Source organism: Indicator indicator, chromosome 29 (assembly GCF_027791375.1).
Source record: "Indicator indicator isolate 239-I01 chromosome 29, UM_Iind_1.1, whole genome shotgun sequence".
Taxonomy (NCBI): domain Eukaryota; kingdom Metazoa; phylum Chordata; class Aves; order Piciformes; family Indicatoridae; genus Indicator; species Indicator indicator.
In genome coordinates this window covers 7,622,449-7,649,058 of record NC_072038.1, presented here as the reverse complement: position 1 = coordinate 7,649,058, position 26,610 = coordinate 7,622,449, and the positions used below count along the sequence as shown (strand labels likewise).

Genomic DNA, 26,610 nt, shown 5'->3' with positions numbered 1-26,610 from the left:
CAGCACTGCCACAGCTCAGGGATGTCCTGAGTAACCACACTGGTCAGGAACCCTCACCCCTGAGGGTGGTGCCTTCTGTATATTTGTATGGATTGGAAGATGAGACATGGTGGTCACAACCTTGCTAATGAAAAATACATCTGCAAACCGAGCACATGATTCAGGCTACAGAAAGGATGAGAAATGTTTTCTCCAGTCAGTCCTTTGGACTGGGAAGATGTCCCACTTCAGCACCACTCACATTTTCAGTACTATTTAACATGCAGGGACTTTTTTGTCTTGCTTAAATTCCTGACTAGGATGCTTTATCACACCTGAGGTTTTTTTGGTTGTTGTTGTTGGTTTTGTTTTGTTTTGTTTTTCTTTAAATTCACAGAATCATAGAATGTTAACAGGTTGGAAGGGACCTCCAGAGATCATTGAGTCCAACCCCCTGCCAAAGCAGGATCACCTAGGGTAGTCCACACAGGAATGCATCCAGGCAGGTTTTGAAAGTCTCCAGAGAAGGACCCTCCACAACTCCCCTGGCAGCCTGTTCCAGTGCTCTGCCACCCTCACTGTAAAGAAGTTGCTCCTCATGTTGAGGTGAACTCTTCTATATTTGAGTTTGTATCCCTTGAGCAAGTGTTTAAGGTTTAAAACCTGCTGTTTGCCAAACATTACCAATGTACCAAGTTCTTGACCTAACCTGTATCTCCAAGCGGCAGCACACACAACTACCTCTCCACCAGCCTCTACCTGTCAGATACCTACAGTAGGAACTTTGAACCATTGCTTGCTATGCAGTGCTGCAGGTGGATTGCTAGAAATACTCCAGCAGGCTTCAGGCAGAGATGACCTCAATGAACACTCTATGAAAAATCATCTGATTATATATGGGATTAAAGCAGACTCATCTAAACATTCCAATGTTTATTAAGGACACACAAATGTTTCTGTCTGAGCTGCAATGATTCTAGAACACTGTTGATTTATCCTCTAATTTTCATGACAAGACACAACTCTTCACACCATACCCTGCTGCCTGAAGGGATCACCTGAAGGGACACAAGGGGCACTGCACTGCTGTCACCTGTCATCATACCTTCCTTCTGCCTCCCTGCCCAAAGAGAGGGAGGGATCAGGACAGAAATATGATTTGAGCAGGATATTCTGCTCTCCAAGGCACTAGTGAACCTTACATATATTGCTCTCAGTCACATCCAAATGCAAAGAGAGGAATGAGCAAACAGCACAACTCCAGTCCTAATGAAGTCATTTCACCAGCTACAGTCTCCTGAAACCACATCAAATGCCCATCCAAGGGACAGCTGATGAAGGGGAGAGGCAGCACTGTGAGGATGAAGATAGTGTGGCAGAATGATTGAAAATAAAGACTCTTGTTTGCTGGGGCAACAGCTTCTGCCTGGATGATGGAGGTAGCACCCACTTGAACCGGAGCCAAGCCAGGGGATGCTGTTGTAGAGGATGGCACCCTCAGACCCACCCAGCCCAATGCCCAGCACTAACAGCAATTCCATGCAGCCTAACAACTAATTACTGCATCTACCCTTCAGTCAGCATTTCCTGCCTGCCTTCACACACACAGAGCTTGTCCCTGCAGTTGTCATCCCCCTCTGAGTCCTACAAAATACCATCTCTGAGATAATATTGCAGACATGCAGTGCAGCTGCTCTCCACAGCTCAGGGCATAAACTGCTGCACCACTGCATCAGTCACAACACTAAAAGACTATCTCTCAGCCTGGACAATGCCAATACCACTCTTGTGGTTTCTTCAGACAAACTGACCCTCTGGAAATGCAAAGGGTTGGGAAGTGGAGCAGGCTGAGTGTCAGAGAACTTGGGAGTCCCCACGACAGGCATGCTGCAGTTCTGGGGGGTGTTTGGAAGGTTGTTTGGAATTGAATTTGCTTCAAACACACAGGGCCAAACCCTAAGTCAGCAGAGGAGGGGAAAGGCATGTCTGCACTGATGCCTGAAGTGTAACATGTAAGCATCTTTTAGCTTCTGAGGACTATTTGTTCCCTTTATGATGTGACAGCTTGAGGCACTCCTGTCCCCTCCCTTGGCAGCATTTGCTGCACTCCCCTGCTGAAGCTGCTCTCTTCTCCCTTCTCACTTGCACCACTTCTCTATGGGGACAGTGAATGATACAACAGAAAAAAATCTAAATACAATATTTAAGACAAATTTTTTTCTGTTGTTCTGTTGTAAAGCACAGCCTACTACACCTTCCACTAGCCCAGGCTGCTCCAGGCCCCATCCAGCCTGGCCTTGAACACCTCCAGGGGGCATCCATGACCTCCCTGGGCAACCTGTTCCAGTGTTCCACCACCCTGAGTGGAAAGAATTTCTTCCAGTTTCAATACCTCCCCTCCTCAAGCTTCAATCCATTCCCTCTCATCCCATCACTACAAGCCTTTGTAAAAAATCCCTTCCCGGCTTTTTTGTAGCTCCCTTCAGGTCACTGGAAGGCTGCTGTAAGGTCTCTCCCAGAGCCTTCTTTTCTCCAGGCTGAACAGCCTCAACTCTCTCAGCCTGTCCCCACAGGGGAGGTTCTCTCCAGTTCTCTGATCATCTTCATGGCCTCCTCTGGACTTGCTCTCCAGCAGCTCCATGTCCCTCTAATGCTGGGGGCACCAGAACTGGATGCAGTGCTCTAGGTGGGCGTTTCACAAGAGCAGAGCAGAGGGGCAGAATCACCTCCTTCATCCTGCTGGTCACACTCCTTTTGATGCATCCCAAGATGTGGTTGACTTCTGGGCTGCAAGCAAGCACTACTGGCTCATGCTGAGTTTTTCATCTGCTGCTTGGGTCAGGGCAATCCCAAGCACAAATCCAGGCTGGGTGAGGAGTGGCTCAAGATCAGGCTGGAGGAGAAGGACTTGGGGCTGTCAGTTAACGATTTCCATTGCATGGAAATCATACACAAACCTACTCTGAAGCACACCTGAGGCAGAAGTGTCAGCCATGGAGAGGCATGCATCAAAAATAAGCTGCTTGAGAGCAGCTTTAAGACGAATAGTTTTCATTTTCTTTGCTTTCTAAAATCCTCTTAGGATGTTAATGAAAATATATGTCTAAAACTGAACCTGACAATGCTAGATCAACAGTGGGGAAAACCTCCACCAAATTCAGTATTATTCTCCACACTGAAATGGAAGAGATGCAACAAAACCAGCCCCCTAGACAAGCAAGATCCAACGTCTACAGCAGGTCAGACAATTTTGGGGTTGGTTTATAACCATGCCTCCAATTAACTGTGCATAACCCTCCTAATCATTTTATATTGCTCAACTAATTGCACCCTCCAACCAAAGAGTCATATATATGACTACACAAATTTATCTGCAGTTTCTTACCTGCTTAATTACTTATTTTAAACCCCACAAAGCAGAGCTCTGGCCAAGACATCTTTAAAAATCAGGGTTGTTTTGAAACCTCATCCTGAAAGGTACCAAAATCATGTAGAGGAGATGAGAACCATGGATCCATGACAGGAATATCCTGTCTTGTGGCCAGGGTGAATACCAACACCTTCAAAAGCATCAGCATGTGCATCAGACTTGCAGCAGGATGTATAAGTTAAAACCACCAAAAAGGACTTTAATTTCTAGGAAATTCTGTGCCTGAAGACTACCCAACAGCCTGTTTTGACAACTGACAGGAATAGACCCAAACAAAACAAGTCTGATCACGACCTAAAGCGAACAAATTGAGGGAGAGCATGAGTGTGTGCACATAGGCACTCACTTGGGAATATGTGACAGAAGAGACAAGTGACTTTGAAGCCCCTTCAGCAAGCAAAGCAATGATCTTCCCCAATAAAGCTGCAACCAACATGAGGAAGAACTTCTTTACTGTAAGGGTGACAGAGCACTGGAACAGGCTCCCCAGAGAGGCTGTGCAGTCTCCTCAGGAGATTTTCAAGACCCATCTGGATGTGTTCCTGTGTGACCTGCACTAGATTCTACGGTTATATGGTCCTGCTCTGGCAGGGGGGTTGGACTTGATGATCTCCAGAGATCCCTTCCAACTCCTGACATCCTGTGATCCTGTGAACCTCTGAGATCTGATGGCTTTTTCCTAGGGCAAGTACACCCCAGAACCAGAAACTGAGATGTTAAGGTGGCATTGCAGCATTATGAGACCTGGGTATGTATGTAGAGGTGGGCAGCCAACCTAGGCAGTGTCAGCACCTCAAAAGGGGCTTCCCAATCCCAAAGGTCCAGAATCTAGCTTCAATACAAGTCAAGTAGATAAAGCAAACAGGGAGGGGGAAAAAGCACAGTCCCAACTGGATAAAGCAAACAGGGAGGGGGACAAAAGCACAGTCAGAACTGGATAAAGCAAACAGGGAGGGGGAAAAAGCACAGTCCCAACTGGATAAAGCAAACAGGGAGGGGGAAAAAGCACAGTCCCAACTGGATAAAGCAAACAGGGAGGGGGACATGAGCACAGTCAGAACTGGATAAAGCAAACAGGGAGGGGGACAAAAGCACAGTCCCAACTGGATAAAGCAAACAGGGAGGGGGACAAAAGCACAGTCAGAACTGGATAAAGCAAACAGGGAGGGGGACATGAGCACAGTCAGAACTGGATAAAGCAAACAGGGAGGGGGACATGAGCACAGTCAGAACTGGATAAAGCAAACAGGGAGGGGGACATGAGCACAGTCAGAACTGGATAAAGCAAACAGGGAGGGGGACATGAGCACAGTCAGAACTGGATAAAGCAAACAGGGAGGGGGACAAAAAGGCTCATTGCTGAAATGTGAAAGAAACAGCTGAGGTCAGAAGTACTCACACTGTCCACTGCCAGGATTTTGGCCCAGATGAAGACAAGCAGTGGTCTCAGCTCACGAGCTGAACTTTGAAGTAGCTTCAGCACATATGGGAAAATGCCAACAGACAGGGCCTGGGGAGGCAGAGAGAAGAGCAAACCCTTGTGAATGGCTCAGAACCTCTCAGGGGCAGGACCGAGCGCTTGTGGAAGATGCAGCAGATTTAGTGACACTGGTGAGGAATTTGGTAGAACACAGCTTCAGGCATTTCCAGTAAAAAAGGGCATCTCTGGCTGTTCATCTATTGCTCCTTATAAACTTGGATGCCACCAGGTATTTTCAGACTCATTTGGTAGGTAGAGACTCAGAGTTCATCTAGCATCAGCTTTTATTCATTGCAGCCTGTGCTATTTTGTGCTTCATGATAGGTTGGGCTCTCCTCAGATGGGGCTGTTTGCTCTCACAAGTAAACAAACTCAATAATTGCAGCCTTCCCCCTGGAAATTAAACAGGCCTGTTGCCTCACACAGGTTTTTCACCAAGGCTTTTCCATGGGATTGGAGTTTAAGTTCACAGGAGGCCACGCAATGTGAAATCTTTGAGATTCCCACTGTGGTTGCTGATACCCTGCTCAAAGCACAATGTAAAGGAAACGTGGTGGGGGATGGCACTTGCAGTGCTGGGCTCCCAGAGGTTCCACCCACACAACCTGGCAGCAGCTAAGAATCACCCAGAGACACAGCCAGCGAGATTTGTAAAGCCCATAATGGTCGGAGCAAAGGCTGCTGTGGCTGACCTGCAGCTATGTCTTGATGCTCACAGAAGTTTGCAGTCCAGAGCTCTACAATCACCTCTAATGCAGCTTCCTTCCTACCACTGAGGACCACATTGTCCACAAAGACATGCAGAAGGGAGTCTTGGCTGAGATGGGAGGAGGAAGGTAAAGAAAGCCACTAACAAGTCCCCTCATTGAGCTATTCCATGACCAGCTGGTGGTTGATCTTCATCACTTTCATCAACAAATAGCTCAATTTATGAGTGTTTTAAGTTGCTCGTTTAATTCTTCTCTATTGCCCACTCTGTGCTAGGCACTTTCAAAAATGCAGAAGGCAGCTGCTGCCTTCTCAGAAGAGCTTATCAAATCCAGAGACCAAACAGATAAAGGAAGAGAAGAAAATGATACAGCCAGTAAGCTGAGGGAACAGATGACAAATATATGTGCTGGTTTTCTGCTATTTTACAGGACAAACTCTCTTATCCATCCCAGATATTTCCTTCTGGTTTGTCCCTCACCATATTTTACTCTGCACTATTCCCAAGGAACTTCTCTCTGTTGCAATGCAAACCAGAAGCTCTTCAGCTTTTTTTTTTTTTTTTCTGTTTAATACAAACCACTTTCCTTTTAGGGCTGCTTGCTCCAATTGCACACACATAAACCACTGGTTATTTGTCAAACCTGTGGAATATCTTCCACATCTTCCTTCCATAAATCTTCACTGCTGTTTATTGCCTATGCTGAGGGGGCTTAGACTTTCACAAGATGATAACCAACATCCACGCACCAAGCTCACTGCCCAGGGACCCAGGTCCAAAAACCTTCCCAGCAAATCAAGAGCTCGCAGCCGATGGACCTGGCTCAGCAGCACCTGCAGAGGAGAGGGACAACAATTATTGACACTGTAATGACCAAAACTGACTGCAGAGCAAATGTAAAGGACCTCAGGATTGCTATGTCACTTTGAACAAACTGATGGCCTGAAGGAAAATGCTGGAAGACAAATCCTGAGTGCTGAACGCTTCCACCTCACTGAGCATAGACTCACAGGATCCATGGAATCACTTCAGCTGGAAAAACCCTCTAAGGTCATCAGATCCAACTGTCAGCCTAACATCACTATGCCCACTAAACCATGTCCCAGAGGTGTTCTTTGAACACCTGCAGGGATGGTGACTCCACCACCTCCCTGGGCAGCCTGTTCCAATGCCTGGTAATCCTTTCATCAAAGACATTCTTCCTAATATCCAATCCAAGATGTCACCAGTGGGCTACTGTCCCTCCTGATAATGCTCTCCTTCATGAAGCTCCTGCAAACACCTTCCTAGGAGCACAGTATCCTCAGTCTCATGTCACTGCTCCTCTTGTTCACCCTGTTAATTTTCCTCTCAGGCACAGTGGTTCCTATGCAGCTCAGCTCTGCCTGATGGAAGCAGCCCCTATGGATTTCAAATATTCTCATCATACCACCTGCCTTCCCCCAGTGAAGCAGGAACACAACTGTATCTGCAGGGAGAATTCAAAGGTGAGCAAAAAGCCCATCCTGCCATTACTCAAAACAGCTCAGAAGGAAAAAAAGAGGCTTTGCTTTCCTTGGCAAATCCATGTAAGAGACTTAAGAGGAAGGCAAAAGGTCACATTAGTCATTAATAAAAATCTCATTAAAACAGAGTCTGACAATGATAATGAGGTGGTAGTTTACTGGCTTATACCTACCCTGGTGTGAAATATTAACAGGCAGACTTTCAGTTCTTAATCTCCTTAACAGACATAAGATATTGGAAAGCAACATTTAATCCTCAGTTTAAATTGAGGAACATCTCTCAGTACGGGTCTCAGGGAAAGAGCCTTGGTGATTTAGCTCCCCAATTCCATCCCCTTCTCAGTGTTTTTCCACACTGCAAATTCAAATTAAATTATTTTTCATGTTTAATATCACAGAACAACTAAATTACTTGGCTCATGCCTCACACTATGGATGAGTGATACTAAAGCTGTGCAGAAAAAGTCCAGAAAATGATGACAGGGAGATGTGTTAAAAGAAGATGACAGGAGAATGTGTTAACTACTCTAATTGTTTCACCTCTGAATATGGGAGCTTGGGACAGGTCATGAGAAAAAGGATTTTGCCCATCCTGCCCTAGTTGGCACCAGCCTATTCCATAAACTTACTACAGAACTTGGCACGATTAGCAATGTGCTTTAAAGGTGCCCAGCACAGGAATAACAGGGGCAGCTGTTTGAGATTAAAGCAGCAATAGAAAGCAGGGCATGGTGGAAGCTGGGTTGTGCTGAAACACCAGCCAGGAACACACGAGGTGCAGAGTGCTCGCACAGATGATGGGAGGTCGACAGATTCGACGCTGCTGTTCTTAGCCAGCCTTCAGGAGAAAACCAAATGAAGCCACAAATTCTGTCAGAGCTTGGGAAAAAAAAATGTTGCAATTAAAAAGGATTTCCAAGTGAAGATGCAACCCCACATCTCAACACTGCTTAGCATCCCACAAGAACCTTTAACCAAATCAAACTTTGTCTTATTTTAAAAGCTCCGTTTTGTTCCTTTCATCAACAAAAAAGCCATCAGTCTCTGTCAGGTTTTTATAGTCCTGCTTCCCAAACTGATCTGCACAATAACCTGAAGCCAAAAATGACATAAATTCTAGAGATCTGGATTTGAATCTCTGCACAACTTAGGAATTTTCAGTGAAATTCTGAAATGGCTACACTGTGCCACTGTATGCCCACAGCGCTGCGACACATTTCTCCCTGATGTTTCATAATTGTCAGAATGGTTTGGGTTGGAAGGGACCTTAAAGATCATCTACTTCCACCACCCCCCCTGCCCTGGGCAGAGACACTTTCCACTAGACCAGGTTGCTCAAAAGCCCTCATCCAACCTGGCCTTGAACACCTGCAGGGAGGGGGCATCATTTGTCCATCGTTAAGAAGACAGGCAGCCAATGATGTCCATGCATGCAAGTTAGACAATAACCAGGCCACAGGAGGATAATTTAGAAGTAACAATAATTTAGAAGTAAAAGAAGTTCCATTTTAGTAGGAATCTCCAACAAACTGTAGAAGGGGATTGCAAGCAGTGGTCTCCTCATGGCCTTCTGAGGAGGAAGCACCACTCTTGTCTGAGTGTGCTGGAGACTGCACGGCAGGAGGCACCTTGACAAGGATCAAAGCATCTGCTGCTTGGGCTCGTTCAGGTTGTGCTTGTGCTACCTTCTCTTGGCTGACCTCTATCTTCTCTGCACGAGGAAGTGACCTGTGTCCAATCTGCCCCATGCACAGCAAGAATTCACAATGGAAAGCAACTCCCTGCAGCCCATTAAAAGGCCATTTACAAAGGATCATTGCCCTGTCCTTGACAAACCCATCTCTGCATGGCTGGCATCATGGCCCTGGCACTCAAGCACCTTCTTTCCTCAGGAGCACATCTAAAATGGGAAACAGAATCAGCCTTTGTTTGGCTACAGCAAGCTCTCTCAAGGGGTCAAGGCTAAAAGACACTCAGAAGGGGACTGAAATGCATTTCTCCTCCCTCTTTTAACCACTTGGTCTCTGATTCAAAGTATCCCAAACCTGTAAAGCAATCCTATTCCACTATACAATTAATAGGCTTTAATTATAAGAATAATTACCTTGTCCTAGCTCATTTTTGCTCCAGGAAGGAAAGCAGGTTCCTTTGCCAGGTGACCTCTCAATTCCACTGCAAGGTTAAGCTACCTGCAGAGCCCACTGGTGCCAAGTAATTCACTGGAAAGTGGCAGCGTTGGTGCTAGAGTAGAAGCCTGCCTTCTCCCATTGGAGTGAGGGAGATAAGCCACACATCTGTGCATCCAACTGATCCCTCAAGGCTTGGGAGGCTCAGAGAAATTAAGATTTTGTCTTACAGAGACTGATGGTGCTGTCAGTCACAAAACAAGCTGGCAGCTAATGGAGGGCAGGGGAATCTTCTCACGTTTAGTGAAAGGAATCACATATCCTTGGACAAGTGACAGGAACCATGTTCCTTTAAACAAGAAGACTTTAAATTTTGCTGCCTGATAGAGGAGAGACCACAGCTACCTTCATGAGGGTTTATATTTCTGTCAATACAACCTCCTGGGGAGAAGGAAACATCAGCAGATGACAATTGTAATATGTGGCTTGTCATAAAACATTATTTAGAACAAGGTGTAATGTTTCTCCTAGATTTACTTTTCCTTCATACACATGAACTTTGTCTAGTCTGAGCAAATGCCTACCAGAACTCTACATTCCTTCCAGGCATGGTCTTCAGAGAATTGTTTCTATGTTGTTGCAGAAAAATTTCAGCATCACATTAAAGGGAACACTCTCCAGGCTGTACCAGACAGATAAAGAAGCCATTTCCAAACTATTTACGCTGCAGTAACTTCCACTTTCTGAAAACAGAGAGAAGATAAAGTCTCTGCCTGACAGAGCTGGCATGTAGGAGGAGATACTGCAGGAGAAAACAACAAAGATGCACTAATCTGTGAAAAATTTGTGCTAATGCAGAGCAAGAGAGGAGGCAGCAAAGCTTGATACTGCTGGAGCTGCAAATGGACTAGAGCAGGAAGTTTTGTCCAACAGAGAGTGAAGGCACAGGGGAAGCAAAGCACTTTGTCTTCATCTGCACAGGTCTGGGAACCACACAATCAGCTCTAATTAAGCCAAGGAGCCCACATAATTTCTGGTTGGCAGCACAGGGCTCAGCAGGCAGGAGGGGAGGGCACAGAGGCACCGTGTCAGTGGTGCCCGAGCTCTGCCAAGCCCCTCTCCGGCTGCTCACCTGCAGGACGATGGGCAGCTGCTCCGGGGGGTTGCGGTTCTCCACGCCCATGGTCAGCCACACCTGAAACGCTGTCAGCTGCTCTGCGAAGAAGGGGCTGTGCTGCAGGAGCAAGAATAGGAATGCAAGTTGGGTTTAAAATGAAAAGGAAGGGAAGCAAATAAGTTTTGGCACCTATGGACTCACACGCAGGTCGTTGTTCCCAAACCCTGTTCTCTTTAACTGATTCACGTTTGTCCGGAAGAGATCTTTAAGATCACCAAGGCCAACTGTTAACCCAACACTTGTCAAGTCACCACTAAACTGTGTCACTCAGCCCCACATCTACAAAGCTTTTAAGTCCCTCTAGCCATAAGGACTCCACTGCTTCCCTGAGCAGCTTGTTCCAGGGCTTGACAGCCCTTCTGGAGAAGAATTTTTAACTCGTGTCCAACCTAAACTTCCCCTGGCACAACCTGAGGCCATTTCCTCTCATCACATCATTTGTTCCTTGGGAGAAGAGGCTGACCCACACCTTGCTCCAGCCTCCTTTTAGGTAGTTGTAGAGAGGGAATGAGGTCTCCCCTCAGGCTCCTCTTCTCCCCTCAGGTGCTCCTCACCAGTCCTGTTCTCCAGACCCTTCACCAGCTTTGTTGCCCTTCTCTGGACACACTCCAGCACCTCATTGTCCTTCTTGGACTGAGGGGCCCAAAACTGAACTGAGTATTTGAGTTGTGGCCTCACCAGTGCCAAGTACAAGAGAACAATTACTTCCCCAGTCCACTGGCCACACTATTTCGAATGCATAACGCTTTTCCCACGACTGACCAGATGCAGTTTCCTCTAAATATGCTGCCATTCTCTACTGGAAGTGGTTGGGGAAAAGGAGAAGGAAAGAGCAAAGAACCAGGGAAAGGTATCACAAAAGGTCTTAAGGAAATTTGGTTCATCTTTTCCACATGAGAAGCAGGTAGAACAGCACTGGATTTATCTCTCTGCAGAGGTAGTTTCAATCTTGTAGCAGCACACAGCTCTGCCTCTGCCCAGTCCACAGGGAACACAATCCAACAACAATGAAAAATGTCCATCCACATCTCAGTCTTCCCTGGCTATCATAAACCTCTCCTACAAACTGGGAATTCAGACCTGCTGATTTGGGCTGTACAAAAGCTGCCTATTTCTCAGGATTTTAATTCAAACCTTTTCCTTAGCTAGCCATCGTTCCTCTGACACCTGTAATACACTGTGAGGACTTCACTCAGGCAAACAAAAATCAGAAAATTCACTTCAGATATCGAATCCAGTAATTTAATTAGAGGTATCTTGGTAGTTGGGATTCTTACCAGCATAAAAATAACATGCAATGGGCTACTTTATTTAATAGACTTCACACTAGTGCCCTACTACTAAGCATCTGAAAGGTGGAGTGAGGTCCCATCAGCTCATACTCATCAGTTGTACTTTGCTACTTTGTACTTAAGACAGTACAATCAGATGTTATTCTACAAAATTCCTCTGAATGAATTCCAGTAAATAGGAAGGATATTGGCTTGTAGGATCTCTAGTCATAAAAGATCCTGGTTTAGGGGACAGCAAATACAAACAGAGAAAATAAGACACACTTTGAAAAACACATGATGTAACTGATCCTACTCAAATGAGATATGATCCTTTGGGGATGCACCACACTGCCAGAGATGTGGTGGAGGTCCCATCCCTGGAGATATTCAAGGTCAAATTTCATGGGGACCTGGGCAGCCTGATCTAGTTGGAGATGTCCCTGCACACTGCAGGGGGTTGGACAAGATGACTATAAAGAGCCTTTTCCAACTCAGCGCATTCTATGATTCTCTGAAATCAGAAGTTTACTTGGTGAGATCTGACATTCTGCAGCACACTTAAGTCCCTGGAGCCTGCTCCAGCATGCAGAGCATCTCTCATCTCCCAAAACCAACGAGGACTGGCCAACAATCTGACACTTATCCCCAAAATGCTCTGCCTCACCATGCACGCTCAGACAGTCCTTGGGCAGTGCTGGCAGAACTGTTCCTTTTGCCATCTATCACACACCAGGTATGACCTAAGTGCTAACCACAGGAGCTTCCACTTCGAAATCTACAGAGAAACAGAAATCAAGGGGGAAGAAGGAAGGGAAGGGATGGGAGGAGGAAAAGTAAACCAACCCAAACCTGCCAGAAGCCCAATCACTCCCCCGCATCCCCCCGCATGAGCGCTGGGAGCCCGCAGGCCTTTCTCCATCAGGTTATTGTATTTTCTGGGTCTGCCTAGGAAAGAACACCTTGAGAATCAGCAGAAGTTAGATGCACGTGGTTTATAATGTGCTGCTGAAACAGAACAGCCCTGAAGAGATTATCAATTGCTTTATCCAGGGCCAGACTGGACTCTTAAAGCCACCGCAGCCGAGGCGGCCGGTGGATGGATGGCAGCAGGTAATCCTGTGACTCACCACCCCAGACACTGATTGCTGCCTCTGCCAGCCCAGTTATGAAACAGGCTGACCCACCCCAGTAATGCAACGCCCCAGCCCCCTCCTTGCACTGAGCAATTCCTCCCAGATTTCTGCTGGCCAGCAGCAGCTAACCTCCTCTGATATACAATGCTTCTTGTCAGGCATAAATCAAGAGGTTTGAGGGCAAAACGTTGATTAGAACACAAGGAATAGATCAGAGATGTGTGTCCCTCTGCTCCAACCATTTGTCACAGTGTAGAGCTAACCCTTTCCACTCCCTCCCAAGTTTCCTATCTCAGCAGGTGTCTCAGAGATGTTCAGCCAGGTTAATATGTGGCCCCTCTCTACAGCGCAGGCACAAATCTACACAGATTAATCATGCTGGATGTTAAAGGAAAGCCTAAGGAAGAGCTCAAAGACAGGCTCATGGCCTCTTCTGTGTCCGGTGCCCAGGCTAGCTTGGAAACTCACAGCACTCAGGCTCCCAGCTGTGACTGCACATTGATAGCTCTACTCACCTCGAGTTCTAGCCAAAATACACAAGAATTACATTTGTCAGGCTTGAGAATCTGCTTGCAAATTGTTTCCATCCTAGCTTGACTCAATCGCTAGTTGACAATGAACACTCTTATTTGCTGATCTCCTGTCTAATCCCTGGCAAGTGTCTGTCTCTCTCATCCCTGAAATGCACAGAAATGTGCAATATTTCAACTCACTTAACAGTGAGTGACCAGATGAGGTCTAAAACTAATATAAAAGCACCCCCTGATGTTGTTAAAGACCTGGAAAAAATAAATCAATGTAAGCTAGGAGAGGAAAAATCGTATCCATCTAAATCTTAAAATACAGCAGGGAATGAAAAGGGTGGGAGGATAAAAGCTTGAGGGCATCTTTATCAACCCTTGCCCTCACAGAAGTCCACAGCTCTCCTGTGCTTGGGTCTTTGGAGACAGCCTGAGCTCACAGCCAGAAAACCTTTAGGAAGCTTGGGAACAGATAAACTGTGAGAACGTTGCTGTGAAATTAGAGGGAGCATCATGGTGGAACTGTACAGCTGAGGCTGTACAGTGATTATGTTTAAGAGCTTACATTCATGAAATGTCAAAGTAATATCAAGAAAAATCCATTCTGACTGTGGGGAATTTAAGCCAAATATTATATTTTTAAATTTTACTTTTCTTCCCTCTGAGATGAACTAAAGTTAAAAAAACAAGAACCCCAGTGACTCATCCTGACACCACCATGCTCAAGAAAATGCTTTGGACATACCTCAACCTCTATTTTATGCTTATTTGGAAATAACTCTGCTGAGAGATAATCTTCATGCTGACGTTTTTTATTTCCAAAATCACCCTGGCCCGTTGGGTTGCTTTTGGTAACAATATTGTTAGTCAAGAGTGAGTGCTCTGGAATTCTAAGAGCCAGGTCTCAAGCCTCATTTCTTCTGGTAGGAGTTTCCTCCACACCAAGACATCTCATGCAACAGTGAAGAACTCAGAGTTGATTTCCTGTCTACTTCTCCAAGTCAGGTGAGCAGACATTTACAATCACCCCAAAATATAAACCCTTAAACTGCAACCTTTCAGGACTCAAGAAGCAAAAGCAGTGTGCTGAGCTAGGTTTCAAATAATGGGTTCAAGTGGGCACCCAACATTTCAAGACATTCTCCAACTTACCCTAAAGGCTGTTCCTTCCTCTATAATTGTAGGTAACTGGGAAAGGCAAATGTCAACTGCAAGGTCCCAGGCTTGCCTAGAGAAAAAGGTGGAAGAGGAAGGAGAAGTCATTAAAAGTCATCCATAAGTAGTACCTAGGTAAATGTAGATTCTGTCACACAAGTGTGTGGGCAAAGCAGTGTTGTCTGACTGGCTCAGAAATGTTTCATATTCCTTTTCTTAAAATACAAGTCTAACATATGAAAATTATCCACAAAAACAGGGAGAAGCTCTAGTCCAGCATCCTATCTCTGGCTCACCAACACAGAATCATAGAATCCCAGAGTGGCTGCAGTTGGAAGGGACCTCAGAGATCATCCACTCCAACCTCCTGCCATGGGCAGGGACATCTCTCAACTAGATTCAGCTCCTTAAGGCTTTATCCAACATCACCTTGAACACCTCCAGAGAGGAGGCAACCAACAAGCTCCCTGGGCAACCTATTCCAGAGTCTCACCACCCTCATACTGAAAAACTACTTCCTAAGATCCAGTCTGAATCTGCTCTTCCTCAGCTTCAAATCATTCCGCTTTGTTCCATCTCCAGAGACCTTCACGAAAAGTTCCTCGCCAGCCTTCCTGTAGGATCCCTTCAGCTATTGGAAGGCAGCTCTAAGATGCCCCCAGAGTCTTCTCTTCTCCAGGCTGAATAACCCCAGCTCCCTCAGCCTGTCCTCATAGCAGAGGTGCTCCAGCCCTTGGATCATCTTTACGGCCCTTCTCTGGACTCAGCTGCAACAGCTCTGTGTCCTTCTTTTGCTGGGGACACCAGAACTGGATGGAGTATTCGAGGTGGGGTCTCACAAGAGCAGAGTAAAGGGGCAGAATCCCCTCTCTTGCCCTGCTGGACACACTCCTCTGGATGCAGCACAAACACAACAAAATGTAAGCAAGGTAAAAAAAGATCCCAGCTGAAGTTCACAGCAACTGCTCCTCTCCATAACACAGAAAGAAGCCAGAGTGAACTGAGGTCTTACTCTCTCTGTGTCCTCATGCCAAGATGGATGGCAATTTTTTTCCAACTAGAAAATTAATTCAGTCCTGGATTAGCTCCAACCCACAATCCTTCAGCACACACCTCTCATGCACGCAAACCCTCACTGCCTCTGCATTCCAGTCACATCAGAACAGCTCAGGGAGATGCATTCCTGCTGCCAAGCTCTCCAACTCACAGCTCCTGGGTACACCTACACCACCACGCAGCTCCTCCTGTCCCTTATCCCGACACAGACACTGTGTCACTGCACACAGACTCCATTAGTCTAACTTGGAGTTGGGTTTTGTTGTAGCAGCCTTGGTCACAAAGGCTGGCTCTACATGACTCACCCCAAGGATGGAGGGACATACACTAAAATATCTAAAGATTTCTTTTTCCCACTCACCTCTTCTACTATTTAATGGCTAAAGCCTTGTGACTTACAGTGTCTTAGTGCTACAGTTACAAGAGCACATCAATCACACACAGTTGCCAAGGAACCTGCTGTGGCTGATTCAGTGCAAATGAAACTCACTAACAGTCTGCTTTGAAATGCTCCCAAAATAAAATAAATGCATTTGGCCTCCAAAGTTCCTGAAACACCTCTAAAAAAACGTGAAAAAGTTACTTTTTACCCCCAAAACAATTATCCCGACTCCATCCACAGATGCTTCATGCACTTTTCATTTTACCATATGAATTCATGCACTGGGAAAGGCCAGGGAGTTAAAGCACCACCCGCTGGGATTCCTGCACAAAAACCTCATTTACTCTCCAGCTGCATTTGCTCTTCCATGGCTGGTGGCCATCAAGTGTTAACATCAATAGGCTGAGCAATTTTTCTTCTCCTCTGAACGTTTGCAGACGTAAGGCCATAGGTGATAATCAATGCAGTGTATTTTAGTTACTCGCTCCAAGAAGTTCTTAAATCACCCTGGTTTGAGTCAAGCAAAGCTTTCCATTAGAACAATTGCTGAGAAGCATCTCTCCCGTCAGCCTGACTGGCAGCTGCTCTCAGCCGAAAACTATCGCTCCAATTAGATGGGAAAATAAAGCTCTTGCATTTCCTCCATGGATGCAAAAGCTGCAGCTTGCTTTAGCTGCCCCAGATCTTATCCCTCTGCTTCACAGCATTCACCTTCCACTTGACAATTTGCTGCCAATATAATTAAGAGGTAATCAAGAGATAATCAAAACACGGGCAACAAATGCTTCCCACATGCTCAATAAAGGACCATGCTGGAGACAAACTGTTTACACAGAGCTGATGAGAGAGAGATTTCTTCCTGGTTGAGGCACAGCCAATTAGGGCAAATAGAAAGATAAGTTTACTGCAATCAAAGAATGAATATTTCTGACTTCCAGGTTTCTTGGAGGAATGAGCAGTACCACCTAAAGAAAAGAGTGGCAACACACAGTGCCTTTGAGGTGAGTTTTACTACACAGGAGAAGAATGGCTTAGAGATCAAAGCCAACTACTCTTATTTTGCCTGCCTATAAAAGGACTCTGTGTAGATCATTATATTGCAGAGGCACAGAGCTCCTCAAAGATGCTGAACTCCTCAAAGCACTAATACTGCTTTAAAACATCCAAAACAGCCTGCTAAAGTAAAATCTCAAAGGTTTTAAGTGTTATAAGAAATAATAAACAAAGATTTTAAAAGATATTTTAGTAGATTAACCCCCAAATCTCTCTTTGTGCTTCCCAAAGCATGCCACTCACAATGGGTGCAGCCATGTAGCCAACATTACTCAATCCTTCAAAGAGCAACCACCAGCACAAAATCTTAGCACCACTGCTCGTCACACTCTAGAGAGCTGCTGATCAACATCAATTGTGTGAGAGGCTCTCATCAATCCAAACTCTTCAAATGATTCTCCAGCCTTTGCAAACGAGCCAAGCACATCAATTCTGCTCTGACTCTGCAGGAAACAGAAAACCTCCCCAGAAACAAGACACAGGAGCAAACAGCAGCTTTGCCCCAAGCCTCTGCTCCCTAGTAGTAATAGAATGAGAGGAAATGGCTTCAAGTTCCACCAGGGTGGCTGTCAGGAGGATGAAGCCAGTCTCTTTTCAGTGATACCCAGTGATAGGATGAGGGGCAGTGGATGTAAACTCAATCACAAGAAATTCCATCTCGACATGAGAAAAATCTCCTTTACAGTGAGGGTGCTGGAGCCCTGGAGCAGGCTGCCCAGGGAGGTTGAGGAGTCTCCTTCTCTAGACATCTTCAAAACCTGCCTGGATATGCTCCTGTGTGACCTGCACTAAGTGGTCCTCCTTTGCAGGGCAGGGGGTGGACTTGATGATCTCTGGAAATCCCTTCCAACCCCTAGCATTCTCTGATTCTATGACATTAGAAGAAACATCTTAACTAAAAGGATTTCAAACACTGGAACGGACTCCCCAGGGAGGTGGTTGAATCTCCATCCCTGGAGGTGTTTAGAAGGTACAGGGATGTGGTGCAGAGGGACTTGGTTTAGCAGCAGACTTGGTGGAGTTAGAGAATGGATGGACTTGATGATCTCAAAGGTCTTTTCCAACTGAAACAATTCTATGACTCTATGAAAGCTTCATTATTTCCAACTACCAGAACAGCTACACATTACTTGTGAGACTTTAGGTTGCACCTGAGTTGCCACATACATAACTCACTGTGTTGGCAAAATAGACACTGCAAGAATTAAAAGACTCAAAACAAGTCACAGAAGAATGGTGAAGGACTAATGCCAGAGGAGTACCTGAAGAGAAACAGAAGGGGAAAAATGCTTGTTACAGTTCTGGTGAAAATAATGGCTGGTGGTGGTGAGGAGGAGGAAGAGTGATCGACTGCTTTAATATGCCAAAGGGAACTAGAAAGGTGGGCAAATTGCAGACATCTGGCAGAACTAATATCACACTTTAGCACACAAACAAGAGATAAATTAGAGACCAGCAGGGGAACAAGGAGGGGCGGTGCTGCATCCTAGCAGTGATTTATGAAAGCCAACCCAAGAGGTTGCTACTTCTCTTCCTTTGTGGAGACTGCTGTTTGCGAACCGCTTTGGAAGATTTGTTTTCACTACATTAGGTATAAAAAGAGTTTGGTTAATACCTCAGTGCCATTCTTTCCTCCCCCCTCACTGTGCTTTTCCAATATCCCTAGGGCTCCCCACTGTGACAAGACACTGCTGTGACGTATCCACTGGGCAATCAGCTGCTGAAGTATCACAGTGCTTCACTACATGATGTTGCTAAAGAACGTGCCAGTGAGAGTTCTTTGTACTATCTTGTCCTCATGTACACAACAACCTGATGGCACACTTGCATAAGAAGAGAGGACACCTCCTCCCTCTACTACCCAGCTCAGACAGAAGTCATCACACCCTTAGTGTCAGGTTTTAACATAGAATCATAGAATCTAGTTGGAAGGGACCTCCAAAAGTCATTCAGTCCAACTCCCTCTTCAGTCAGCAGGGACATCCTCCACTAGATCAGGTTGCTCAAAGCCCTGTTGAGCCTCACCTTGAATATCTGCAGGGATGGGGCCTCAACTACCTCCCTGGGCAACCTGTTCCAAGTGTTCCACTGCACTCCCGGTAAAGAACCTGTTCCTAACATCCAATCTAGGTCTGCTCTTCTCTAATTTGAAGCCATTGCCCCTTATCCTGTCACTGCAGGCCTCTGTAAACAGTCTCTCTCCATCCTTCTTGTAGGCCCCCTTCAGGTACTGGAAGGTTGTTATTGGGTCTCCCTGGAGCCTCCTCTTCTCCAGGCTGAACACCCCCAGCTCCCTCAGCCTGTCCTCATAGCAGAGGTGTTCCAACCCCCTGATTATTTTCGTGGCCCTTCTCTGGACCCACTCTATCAGGTCCATGTCCTTCCTACATTGAGGACTCCAGTCCTGGATGCAGTACTCCAGGTGAGGTCTCACCAGAGCAGAGCACAGCACATTGCTGTTCTCTCTCCCCAAAAAGGGCAAGATAAAAACAAGCAATCCCACCACCAACTGATTTGACCAAGCCCAAAGGATTTCCATCAAACATCACCTATCAGGAGGTGGTCCTTTGTAGGTGACCTAAACCAAATGTGCCTGAGGCAGTAACTAGAGAGAACCTGGAAAGAGGCACCATGGGAGGGGAAGCTCCAGTTGTCCTCTAGGCCAGACCACCAGCACTCAAACCACAAGTTCCAAAGCTTTTTTATACCATCACCCACACAGCACAGCTCCACTTACCCTTATGCTTGTTAAGGACCTGACAGCTTTCATTATATCACAGCTCAGAAAAGGCAAAAGCCTTTTACAGTGCTCCATGCTATGCTGTGCAGCAATCTCATCCAAGAGAGGGGTCAAACTCAGGGACTTTCAACCATGGTAGAATGAGGGACTCCTTAGGTTGAACTGTTGAGAAAATGTACTTAAGTCTCATGTATTTCCCATATAGATTTTGGAATAAATTCTCCATTAAATTCTCTCCTTAGGTGGAAAATTGACTCAGTTAAAAAACAGGCAAGAAAGTGCTTTTCTTCATCCAAAACAAGCAAAGCAACACAGCCTGCCAACAGAAACAGCCTGCAAAGGGAGCAAGCCAACAGTGCCCTGCATCTCCCTCTGCTCCAAGCAGTTCAACAAGGTCCTCAACAAATGAGATGCAAGCCATCATCCTGCAAAGGGACAGTGCAGTCCAGAAAACATGAACATTAAAAATGAAATGCCATTGCTCCTCCATAATTCAACAACAAAAATTAAACAAGAGCTCCCCTGACTTCTGTCATCAACTCTCTTCTCCTGTGACAGAACTACAACATATTTGTTGTATTTTAGTTGCATTTTTCCTTAGCCTTTCAGCATAAAGACTCTCAGTCTCTATCCATCTCCCTCCTCAGTCCAATACCAGTTTCATTACAGTAGGACTGTTTAAACTTTTAATAATTTAACACAAACTCATCCAGCTGCCTTTGTTTCCCAAAGGTGCTGCAAAGTTTGGACTTTTAAACAGAGAAGAGGAGGCTGAGAGCTCCAACTCTGCTCAACGACTTTTATTGTGCAGATTCAAGGAAAAGTTGGTAATGGAAGCCTCCAGTAAAACTTTAACAGCATAAATGAAGCACAGATACCCAGATGTGCATTAGTCTTTCTTCACCCACATGTACAATATTAACTGGCAGATCATGAAGATGGATTTTCTTACACCCAGATTTCCTGGGCTGAGTCAATGTTTAGCACTTTTAATTCTCATCATATTTTTTTATAATGTATTATTACTGCCTTTGAACATTCTCTCTTCTTCTGGGAATAGTTTGCATTATATTGCACCACACATCTCAGTGAAAATGAGGAGTTCTCACTGGGACAGTCAATCTGAGGAGCAGCTAAAGAAGCTGGAGCCATCTGTGGTCTGGGGGCTCAGGCACCAGGTACAATACAATCACCGAATGGTTTGGGTTGGAAGGGACCTCCAAAGGTCATCCAGTCCAACCCCACTGCAGTCAGCAGGGACATCCTCCACTAGATCAGGTTGTTCAGAGCCTTGGTGAGCCTGACCTTGAATATTTGCAGGGATGGGACCTCAACCACGTCCCTGGGTAACAGGTTCCAGTGTTCCACCACCCTCATGCTAAATAATTTGTTCCTAACATTCAATCCAAATCTCCTCTTCTCTAGTGTCAAACCATTGTCCCTTGTCCTATCACTACAGGCCTTTGGAAACAGTCCCTCTACAGTTTTCTGGTAGCCCCCTTCAGGTACTGGAAGGCCACTATTAGGTCTCCCCAGAACCTTCTCTTCTCCAGGAGGAACAACCCCAGCTCCTTCAGCCTGCCTGTCCTTGTAGGAGAGGTGCACCATTTCCCTGATCATTTCTACTTGTTTCAAATCATATTTCTGGGACTGTTAAATATTTCAGACTTCATCAAGTGCACTGGACAAGATTTTTAATGCTTGTTTTTTCTGCAAATACAAGTCAAGAACACACACTTTTGATTGAATTTTCAGATTTCAGCCTCAATTCACCTGCCTCCCAGTGACACTGTGACCTCTCTAATCCTGCTCAAGGGAACACGGCTGGGAAGCTGCTCAGACTCAGCTATTTTTAACAAGCACAGATATGAAATCCTTTTGTTCTTCTACCAGTGAATTTCTCTCCTCTAGCCACAACTTAAAGCACAGGCTTTGCTATTTTTGTCCTACATTCCTCTCCATTAAACTATTTGTAGTCCATTAATGGGTTTTGGAGATGTTAAGATTAACACATAGACACACACACAGAGAAAAATCTGGTTAAATCAACAGTGTAATCTGAACTAATCTAATCCTTCAAATGTCAAACAGTTGCAAAGAGCCTTTCAAACAATGCTGAGATACTAAAGGCTTTCTGTGGAGCTAAAGTAACTCATGATGGGATGAGAGGAAACGGCCTCACATTGTGCCAGGGGAGGTTTAGGTTGGATATTAGGAAAAATTTCTTTCCTGCAAGAGTAGTCAGGCATTGGGAACAGGCTGTCCAGGGAGGTGGTGGAGTCACCATCACTGTAGGCATTAAAAAAACATGTAGACACTGCACCTGGGGACGTGGTTTAGTGGGCATGGTGGTGTTGGGTTGATGGCTGGACTTCATGACCTTAGAGGTCTTTTGCAACCTTAATGATTCTGTGATTCTACAAAATGAGCCTCATTTGTTTGAGAACTCAGCAAGCAGATCTGCATCCCTCCTGCAACACTCCCACCATGTTCACAGGCTCCAGCTCCTCTCTTACCTGTTACTGGGTTGCTACATTATGGTTTTCTTTTCAGCTAGAATTTCAAGCTCATTTTATTTGCAGTACACATGATGACTTTCTTTCAACTAGAATTTCATGGTTGGTGTATACACTACTGCCATATTTCTATTATGGACAAATCACAGCTCTTCCAAAGCATAATTAAGGTACTTTGGTTTTAATATATGACCTGTGTTAGGAAATATTTTCAAACACATTATTAGGTCTTTTCAAAGGCCATGAATATAACTTGCTGGCAACAGCAGTAATGTAGAAACCATAATCCATCACAATGGAGATCAAGATGCTGACAGAGCATCAGGCCTCCTATTCTTACTGCACAATAGACAGAACAACTCTCCAAGCTGAATAGCTCAGCCAGTCAATCAATATATATTAATATTAATACCTGTATTATAGCAGTGCCTGCAGCAGCCAAGAACCTAGAGTGTGAGGCACCTTACAAATACAAATCAACAGCCCATGCCCAGAAGGGTTTATGCCTAAACAGGTAAAACAGAGAAAGCAAATAAAAATAAGAAAGCCATGAAGGAATGAAGTAATATGTTAGAGCCTACCAAACAGGACAAGGTCACAGAGTTCAGCTCCCCTGATTCCTAAATATGGTGCCCTTCTTGGTGAAATAAAAAGACTGACAGCTTGTGGGTCAAATGTTCCTTAAAAACCCCCAAATTTTCACTTTTCCTCAATTGTTCAGGTAAAAAGGATAATTAACAGAAGAGGTAACAGAGGTCTCCCAAATGGATTGACCAGAACAAAAATTTCATAGGTCAATATTTTAAACAGTTACTGTCAAAAGGACTAAACCAAAAGCAACAGGAGCTCACCTCTTTAGCAGTGTCAGGGCTTCTGTTATGACAGTGCCAGACCCTCAAGTTACCAGACATTTGAGTGTGACTTAGAGAAAACTAATTATCAAACAAGCAGAGGCAAAGACAAGCAAAAAAGCTAAAGGTTCAGATCTAATACCTGACAAGAGGTAAACTCATGCTTAAGTCAAGCATAAGGCACATTATGCAGCTTGTGCTTCTCCCTCCAGCACACTCCAGCCAGCTGCTGGCCACCAGCCTCACTCAGCTCTCCCACAGCTTCCTGCCAGAGCTGGCAGAAGTCTGTTATCCAGCCACAGACAGCAAGGTGGAAAGCAGGGATGCTGTGCTCTGACCTCAGCAGCACGTCTGCGTCAGCAAGGCAGGAGCTGTTGTGGCTCTTTCCTGTCTCACTGACTGTGAGAGGCTCAGGACCAGCACTGAGCACCAGGAACACAAATGCAGGGCATGCAGGGCTCAGCAGAGATGGTGTCTGTGTTGCTACAATCAGTGAGACACTGAGTGAAACATTTCCTTATGCTTCTCCTGCACAAGATGGTGTAAAACCTGTACTAGCACACAAGTCATTTGCTTCTCCAGTCAGCCTGCTGCTGGGATACAAAAGATGTCTGCATTTACATCCCATTTTCAATCACTATCCCAGCTGTGAATGTGCAGAACAGTTTGTGTTTCTAACAGCAGAGAAACAAGGTAATCTCTTATTACCTTTGTGAACAGTGGGACAAAGCCCAGGAAGCCAGAGGAGCATCCAGAGGATAATGGAAGAGAGAAGAAAATCTGTATGCATGTACTGGAGAAGCTAAAACATGACACCATCACTTAGGCTGCAAGCAATGAACCAAAACCTGAATCAGGAACACAGGATCATGGTGGAAGGTGCAGTGCCCTAAACCAACCCAAATAAACAAAGGTCAGAAAGGATAGGAGAGGGGAGGCAGAGGACAAGTGCTGGGAAGTCTGAAGTCCAGTCCTTTTAGTCTGGAGAAGGGAAGCCTGAAAAAGGATTTAAAAATAAATAACTGCTGATCTATGCCAGAGCCACTACTGGCATTCATTCATTTGTAACTGCAGGAGAGAACCCCAGCAAAGTTCTTGCCCACTGTCTGCAGCTCAAACCATTGCTGACACAACACAGCAGCAGGACTTGCTTCTCCAAGAAGTGTCTGACATGCTGGGTAAGAAGCATCTGTGGAAAGTCTCAATAAAACAGCAAAGTCTTGCTGTATCATCCACCATATAAGTATAGACATAGATTAAACATCATCATCAGATCACACTGTCTGAAGTTTCCATTCTTTTCCACACTCCCTTGGCCAATTCTCCTACCCTCCAGCCCCATTACCCAGTTTATCTAAACAATAAAATGGGTTTGGAAGTTTCAGATCAGGGTTCTATTAGAAAATCCTTGAATGAAAGGTGCAGGTGATTATTTTTAGAAGATATTTAAGTGAGTCCTAATTTAGTTTCTAAATCTGGCCTTCCTAAAAGTTCATCATAATGAACCTAGCCACCTCTGACCAAGTGGAATTTTCCCCTTTGCTTGATTTGCTTCAAACTGCACATTTTTTGGAGGACACTGAGTGCCAAGGGATTCTCTCTCTGCTCACTCGCTGTCTACTTTGCTCCTGCTTGGGATTCACAAGGAAAACATCCCTCTGTGTGATTTTGGTTAAGGAATTTCTTCTGGTCAATCCTAAAAAGTAGCAACAAGGCTGCTCTCTGAGGAGCTTTACAAAGGTATTTACAGCACTGCTTTGCACCAGGAGAACTACAATACAAAGACTCCATGATGCTACCATGCAGGTCCGAGAGATACAGAACTAGTTTCATTCCTGCAGTTGAGAACGTAGATGGCAACACCAACTCCAAGTCACACTCCCATAGGAATCCAGAAATAGAGGCTTTAATAGGCTGGCAGCAAGAATGAATTCTGTTCCCATAAGGAACTGGAAATAGAGGTTTTTAGTATGCTGGCGGTAAGCAAGCTATAAATAACTCAAGAAATTTACTGGTTTAATTTCAACATTTCTGCAACCTGTTTCACTCTGCTGCAAGTAGAAACACGGAGTCCTACAGCTCAAGCTCTGTCACAGCTAGTGGCAACATCACCTGAAAGGCACCAGGGCAACTCTGGTGGTTTTTCCCTCCTCTTCACTTACAGATGTCTCAGTCCCTCATGTGACACAGCAATAAAACAACTCACTGTATTTACAAATGCCTGAAACAATTTTCCTCAAGTTGCTCATCCAAAGCACTTCATAACACTGTTTGCCATATACAAACTCACAACACCTTTCACAAGGCTGCCCTTGTGAAGAATAATAAATAATTCCATTCAAAGTCTCTCCTATTGCCTCCAAACTTTTCAGTCATTAAAGCAACTCTGCATTAACAGCAAACACTCCCCTCAACGGCTGCCTGCACCTGCAGATGCTATCAGGGCTCTCTGCTGGCCTCTACTTCCTAGAGTAACCCTCCCATAAAATCATTCAGGTTGGAAAAGACCCCTGGGATCATCAAGTCCAACCATTAACCCTACTCTACAAAGTTCACCCCTAAACCATGTCCCCAAGCACCACATCTAAACATCCTTTATAAAGACATCCAGGGATGGTGACTCAACCAGCTCCCTGGGCAGCCTACTCCAATGCCTGACCACTCTTTCTGTAAATTTCTTTTCCTAGTGTCCAGTCTAAACCTACCCTGCTACAGTTTGAGGCCATTCCCTCGTGTTCTGTCACTAATTACCTGTGAGAAGAGACCAGCACCAACCTCTCTACAACATCCTCTCAGATAGTTGTAGAGAGTGACGCTGCTATCAATCATCATCATCACTTCATACCTCCTCTGCATTTCTTTTCCTCCACAATTTTATGGAGGAAACTTCTTAAAAGGCTTTTGAAAATGCAGGTAAATTAAGGCCACTCAGCTACCTTCCCCTGTCATTTATTAGCCTCTCAGCAAGGTACCCAGTGATCATTTTCTCCTCCAGAACTGCCTTAGCTTGACTGTACCAGTCGGTACTTAGCCAAATGTTGTAGAGTTTCTATTCTTAATTGCAGTGAATAAAAAAATGAAAGCAAGCATTTTTATTAGTGCTGTTGTTAGTATTTTTATTATTACTATTCATAGGACATCTGTCTGATAGTCAAAACCACATCTAAGAGCTTTTTGATAGCTGCGCCACCTCCATCTCCGTTAATCACCTTAAAAGCAACAGTAAAAGCAGATGAATTCTGCAGAAAAAAAAAAAACAAACCAAAACAAAACTTCTGCTTCAGCAACACAAGGTAAGAAGTTTTCCCTCAGGCCCTAAGCTCTCCCCACCCTTCCCAACCACTGGAGACTTAACTTCACTTTGTGAAAATACAGCTAGCAGATGCCCAGTCTTTTGTATTTGGAGTGGAGGATTCTGTGGCTGAACTGAAGCTTCCCTGTTACAGAATGACATGATAACTGTCCATGCACAGAGCAGAAATACACTTGGAGATTCACAGACTGCATTGGGTCAGAAGGGACC

At 45.2% G+C, this 26,610-nt stretch overlaps 1 protein-coding gene across 2 annotated transcripts in view; it reads right to left on the bottom strand.

The window, feature by feature from the left end:
* RPTOR (regulatory associated protein of MTOR complex 1) overlaps nucleotides 1-26,610 on the bottom strand; it is a 167,296-nt gene that overhangs the window by 64,052 nt on the left and 76,634 nt on the right. For both annotated transcript variants that reach the window (XM_054393726.1, XM_054393727.1), the window contains exons 10-13: nucleotides 14,487-14,562; nucleotides 10,362-10,463; nucleotides 6,348-6,431; nucleotides 4,809-4,919 (exon numbers count right to left, since the gene is read on the bottom strand). In XM_054393726.1, coding sequence (XP_054249701.1) covers nucleotides 4,809-4,919; nucleotides 6,348-6,431; nucleotides 10,362-10,463; nucleotides 14,487-14,562 — 373 coding nt within the window. The remainder of the gene's footprint in view (nucleotides 1-4,808; nucleotides 4,920-6,347; nucleotides 6,432-10,361; nucleotides 10,464-14,486; nucleotides 14,563-26,610) is intronic.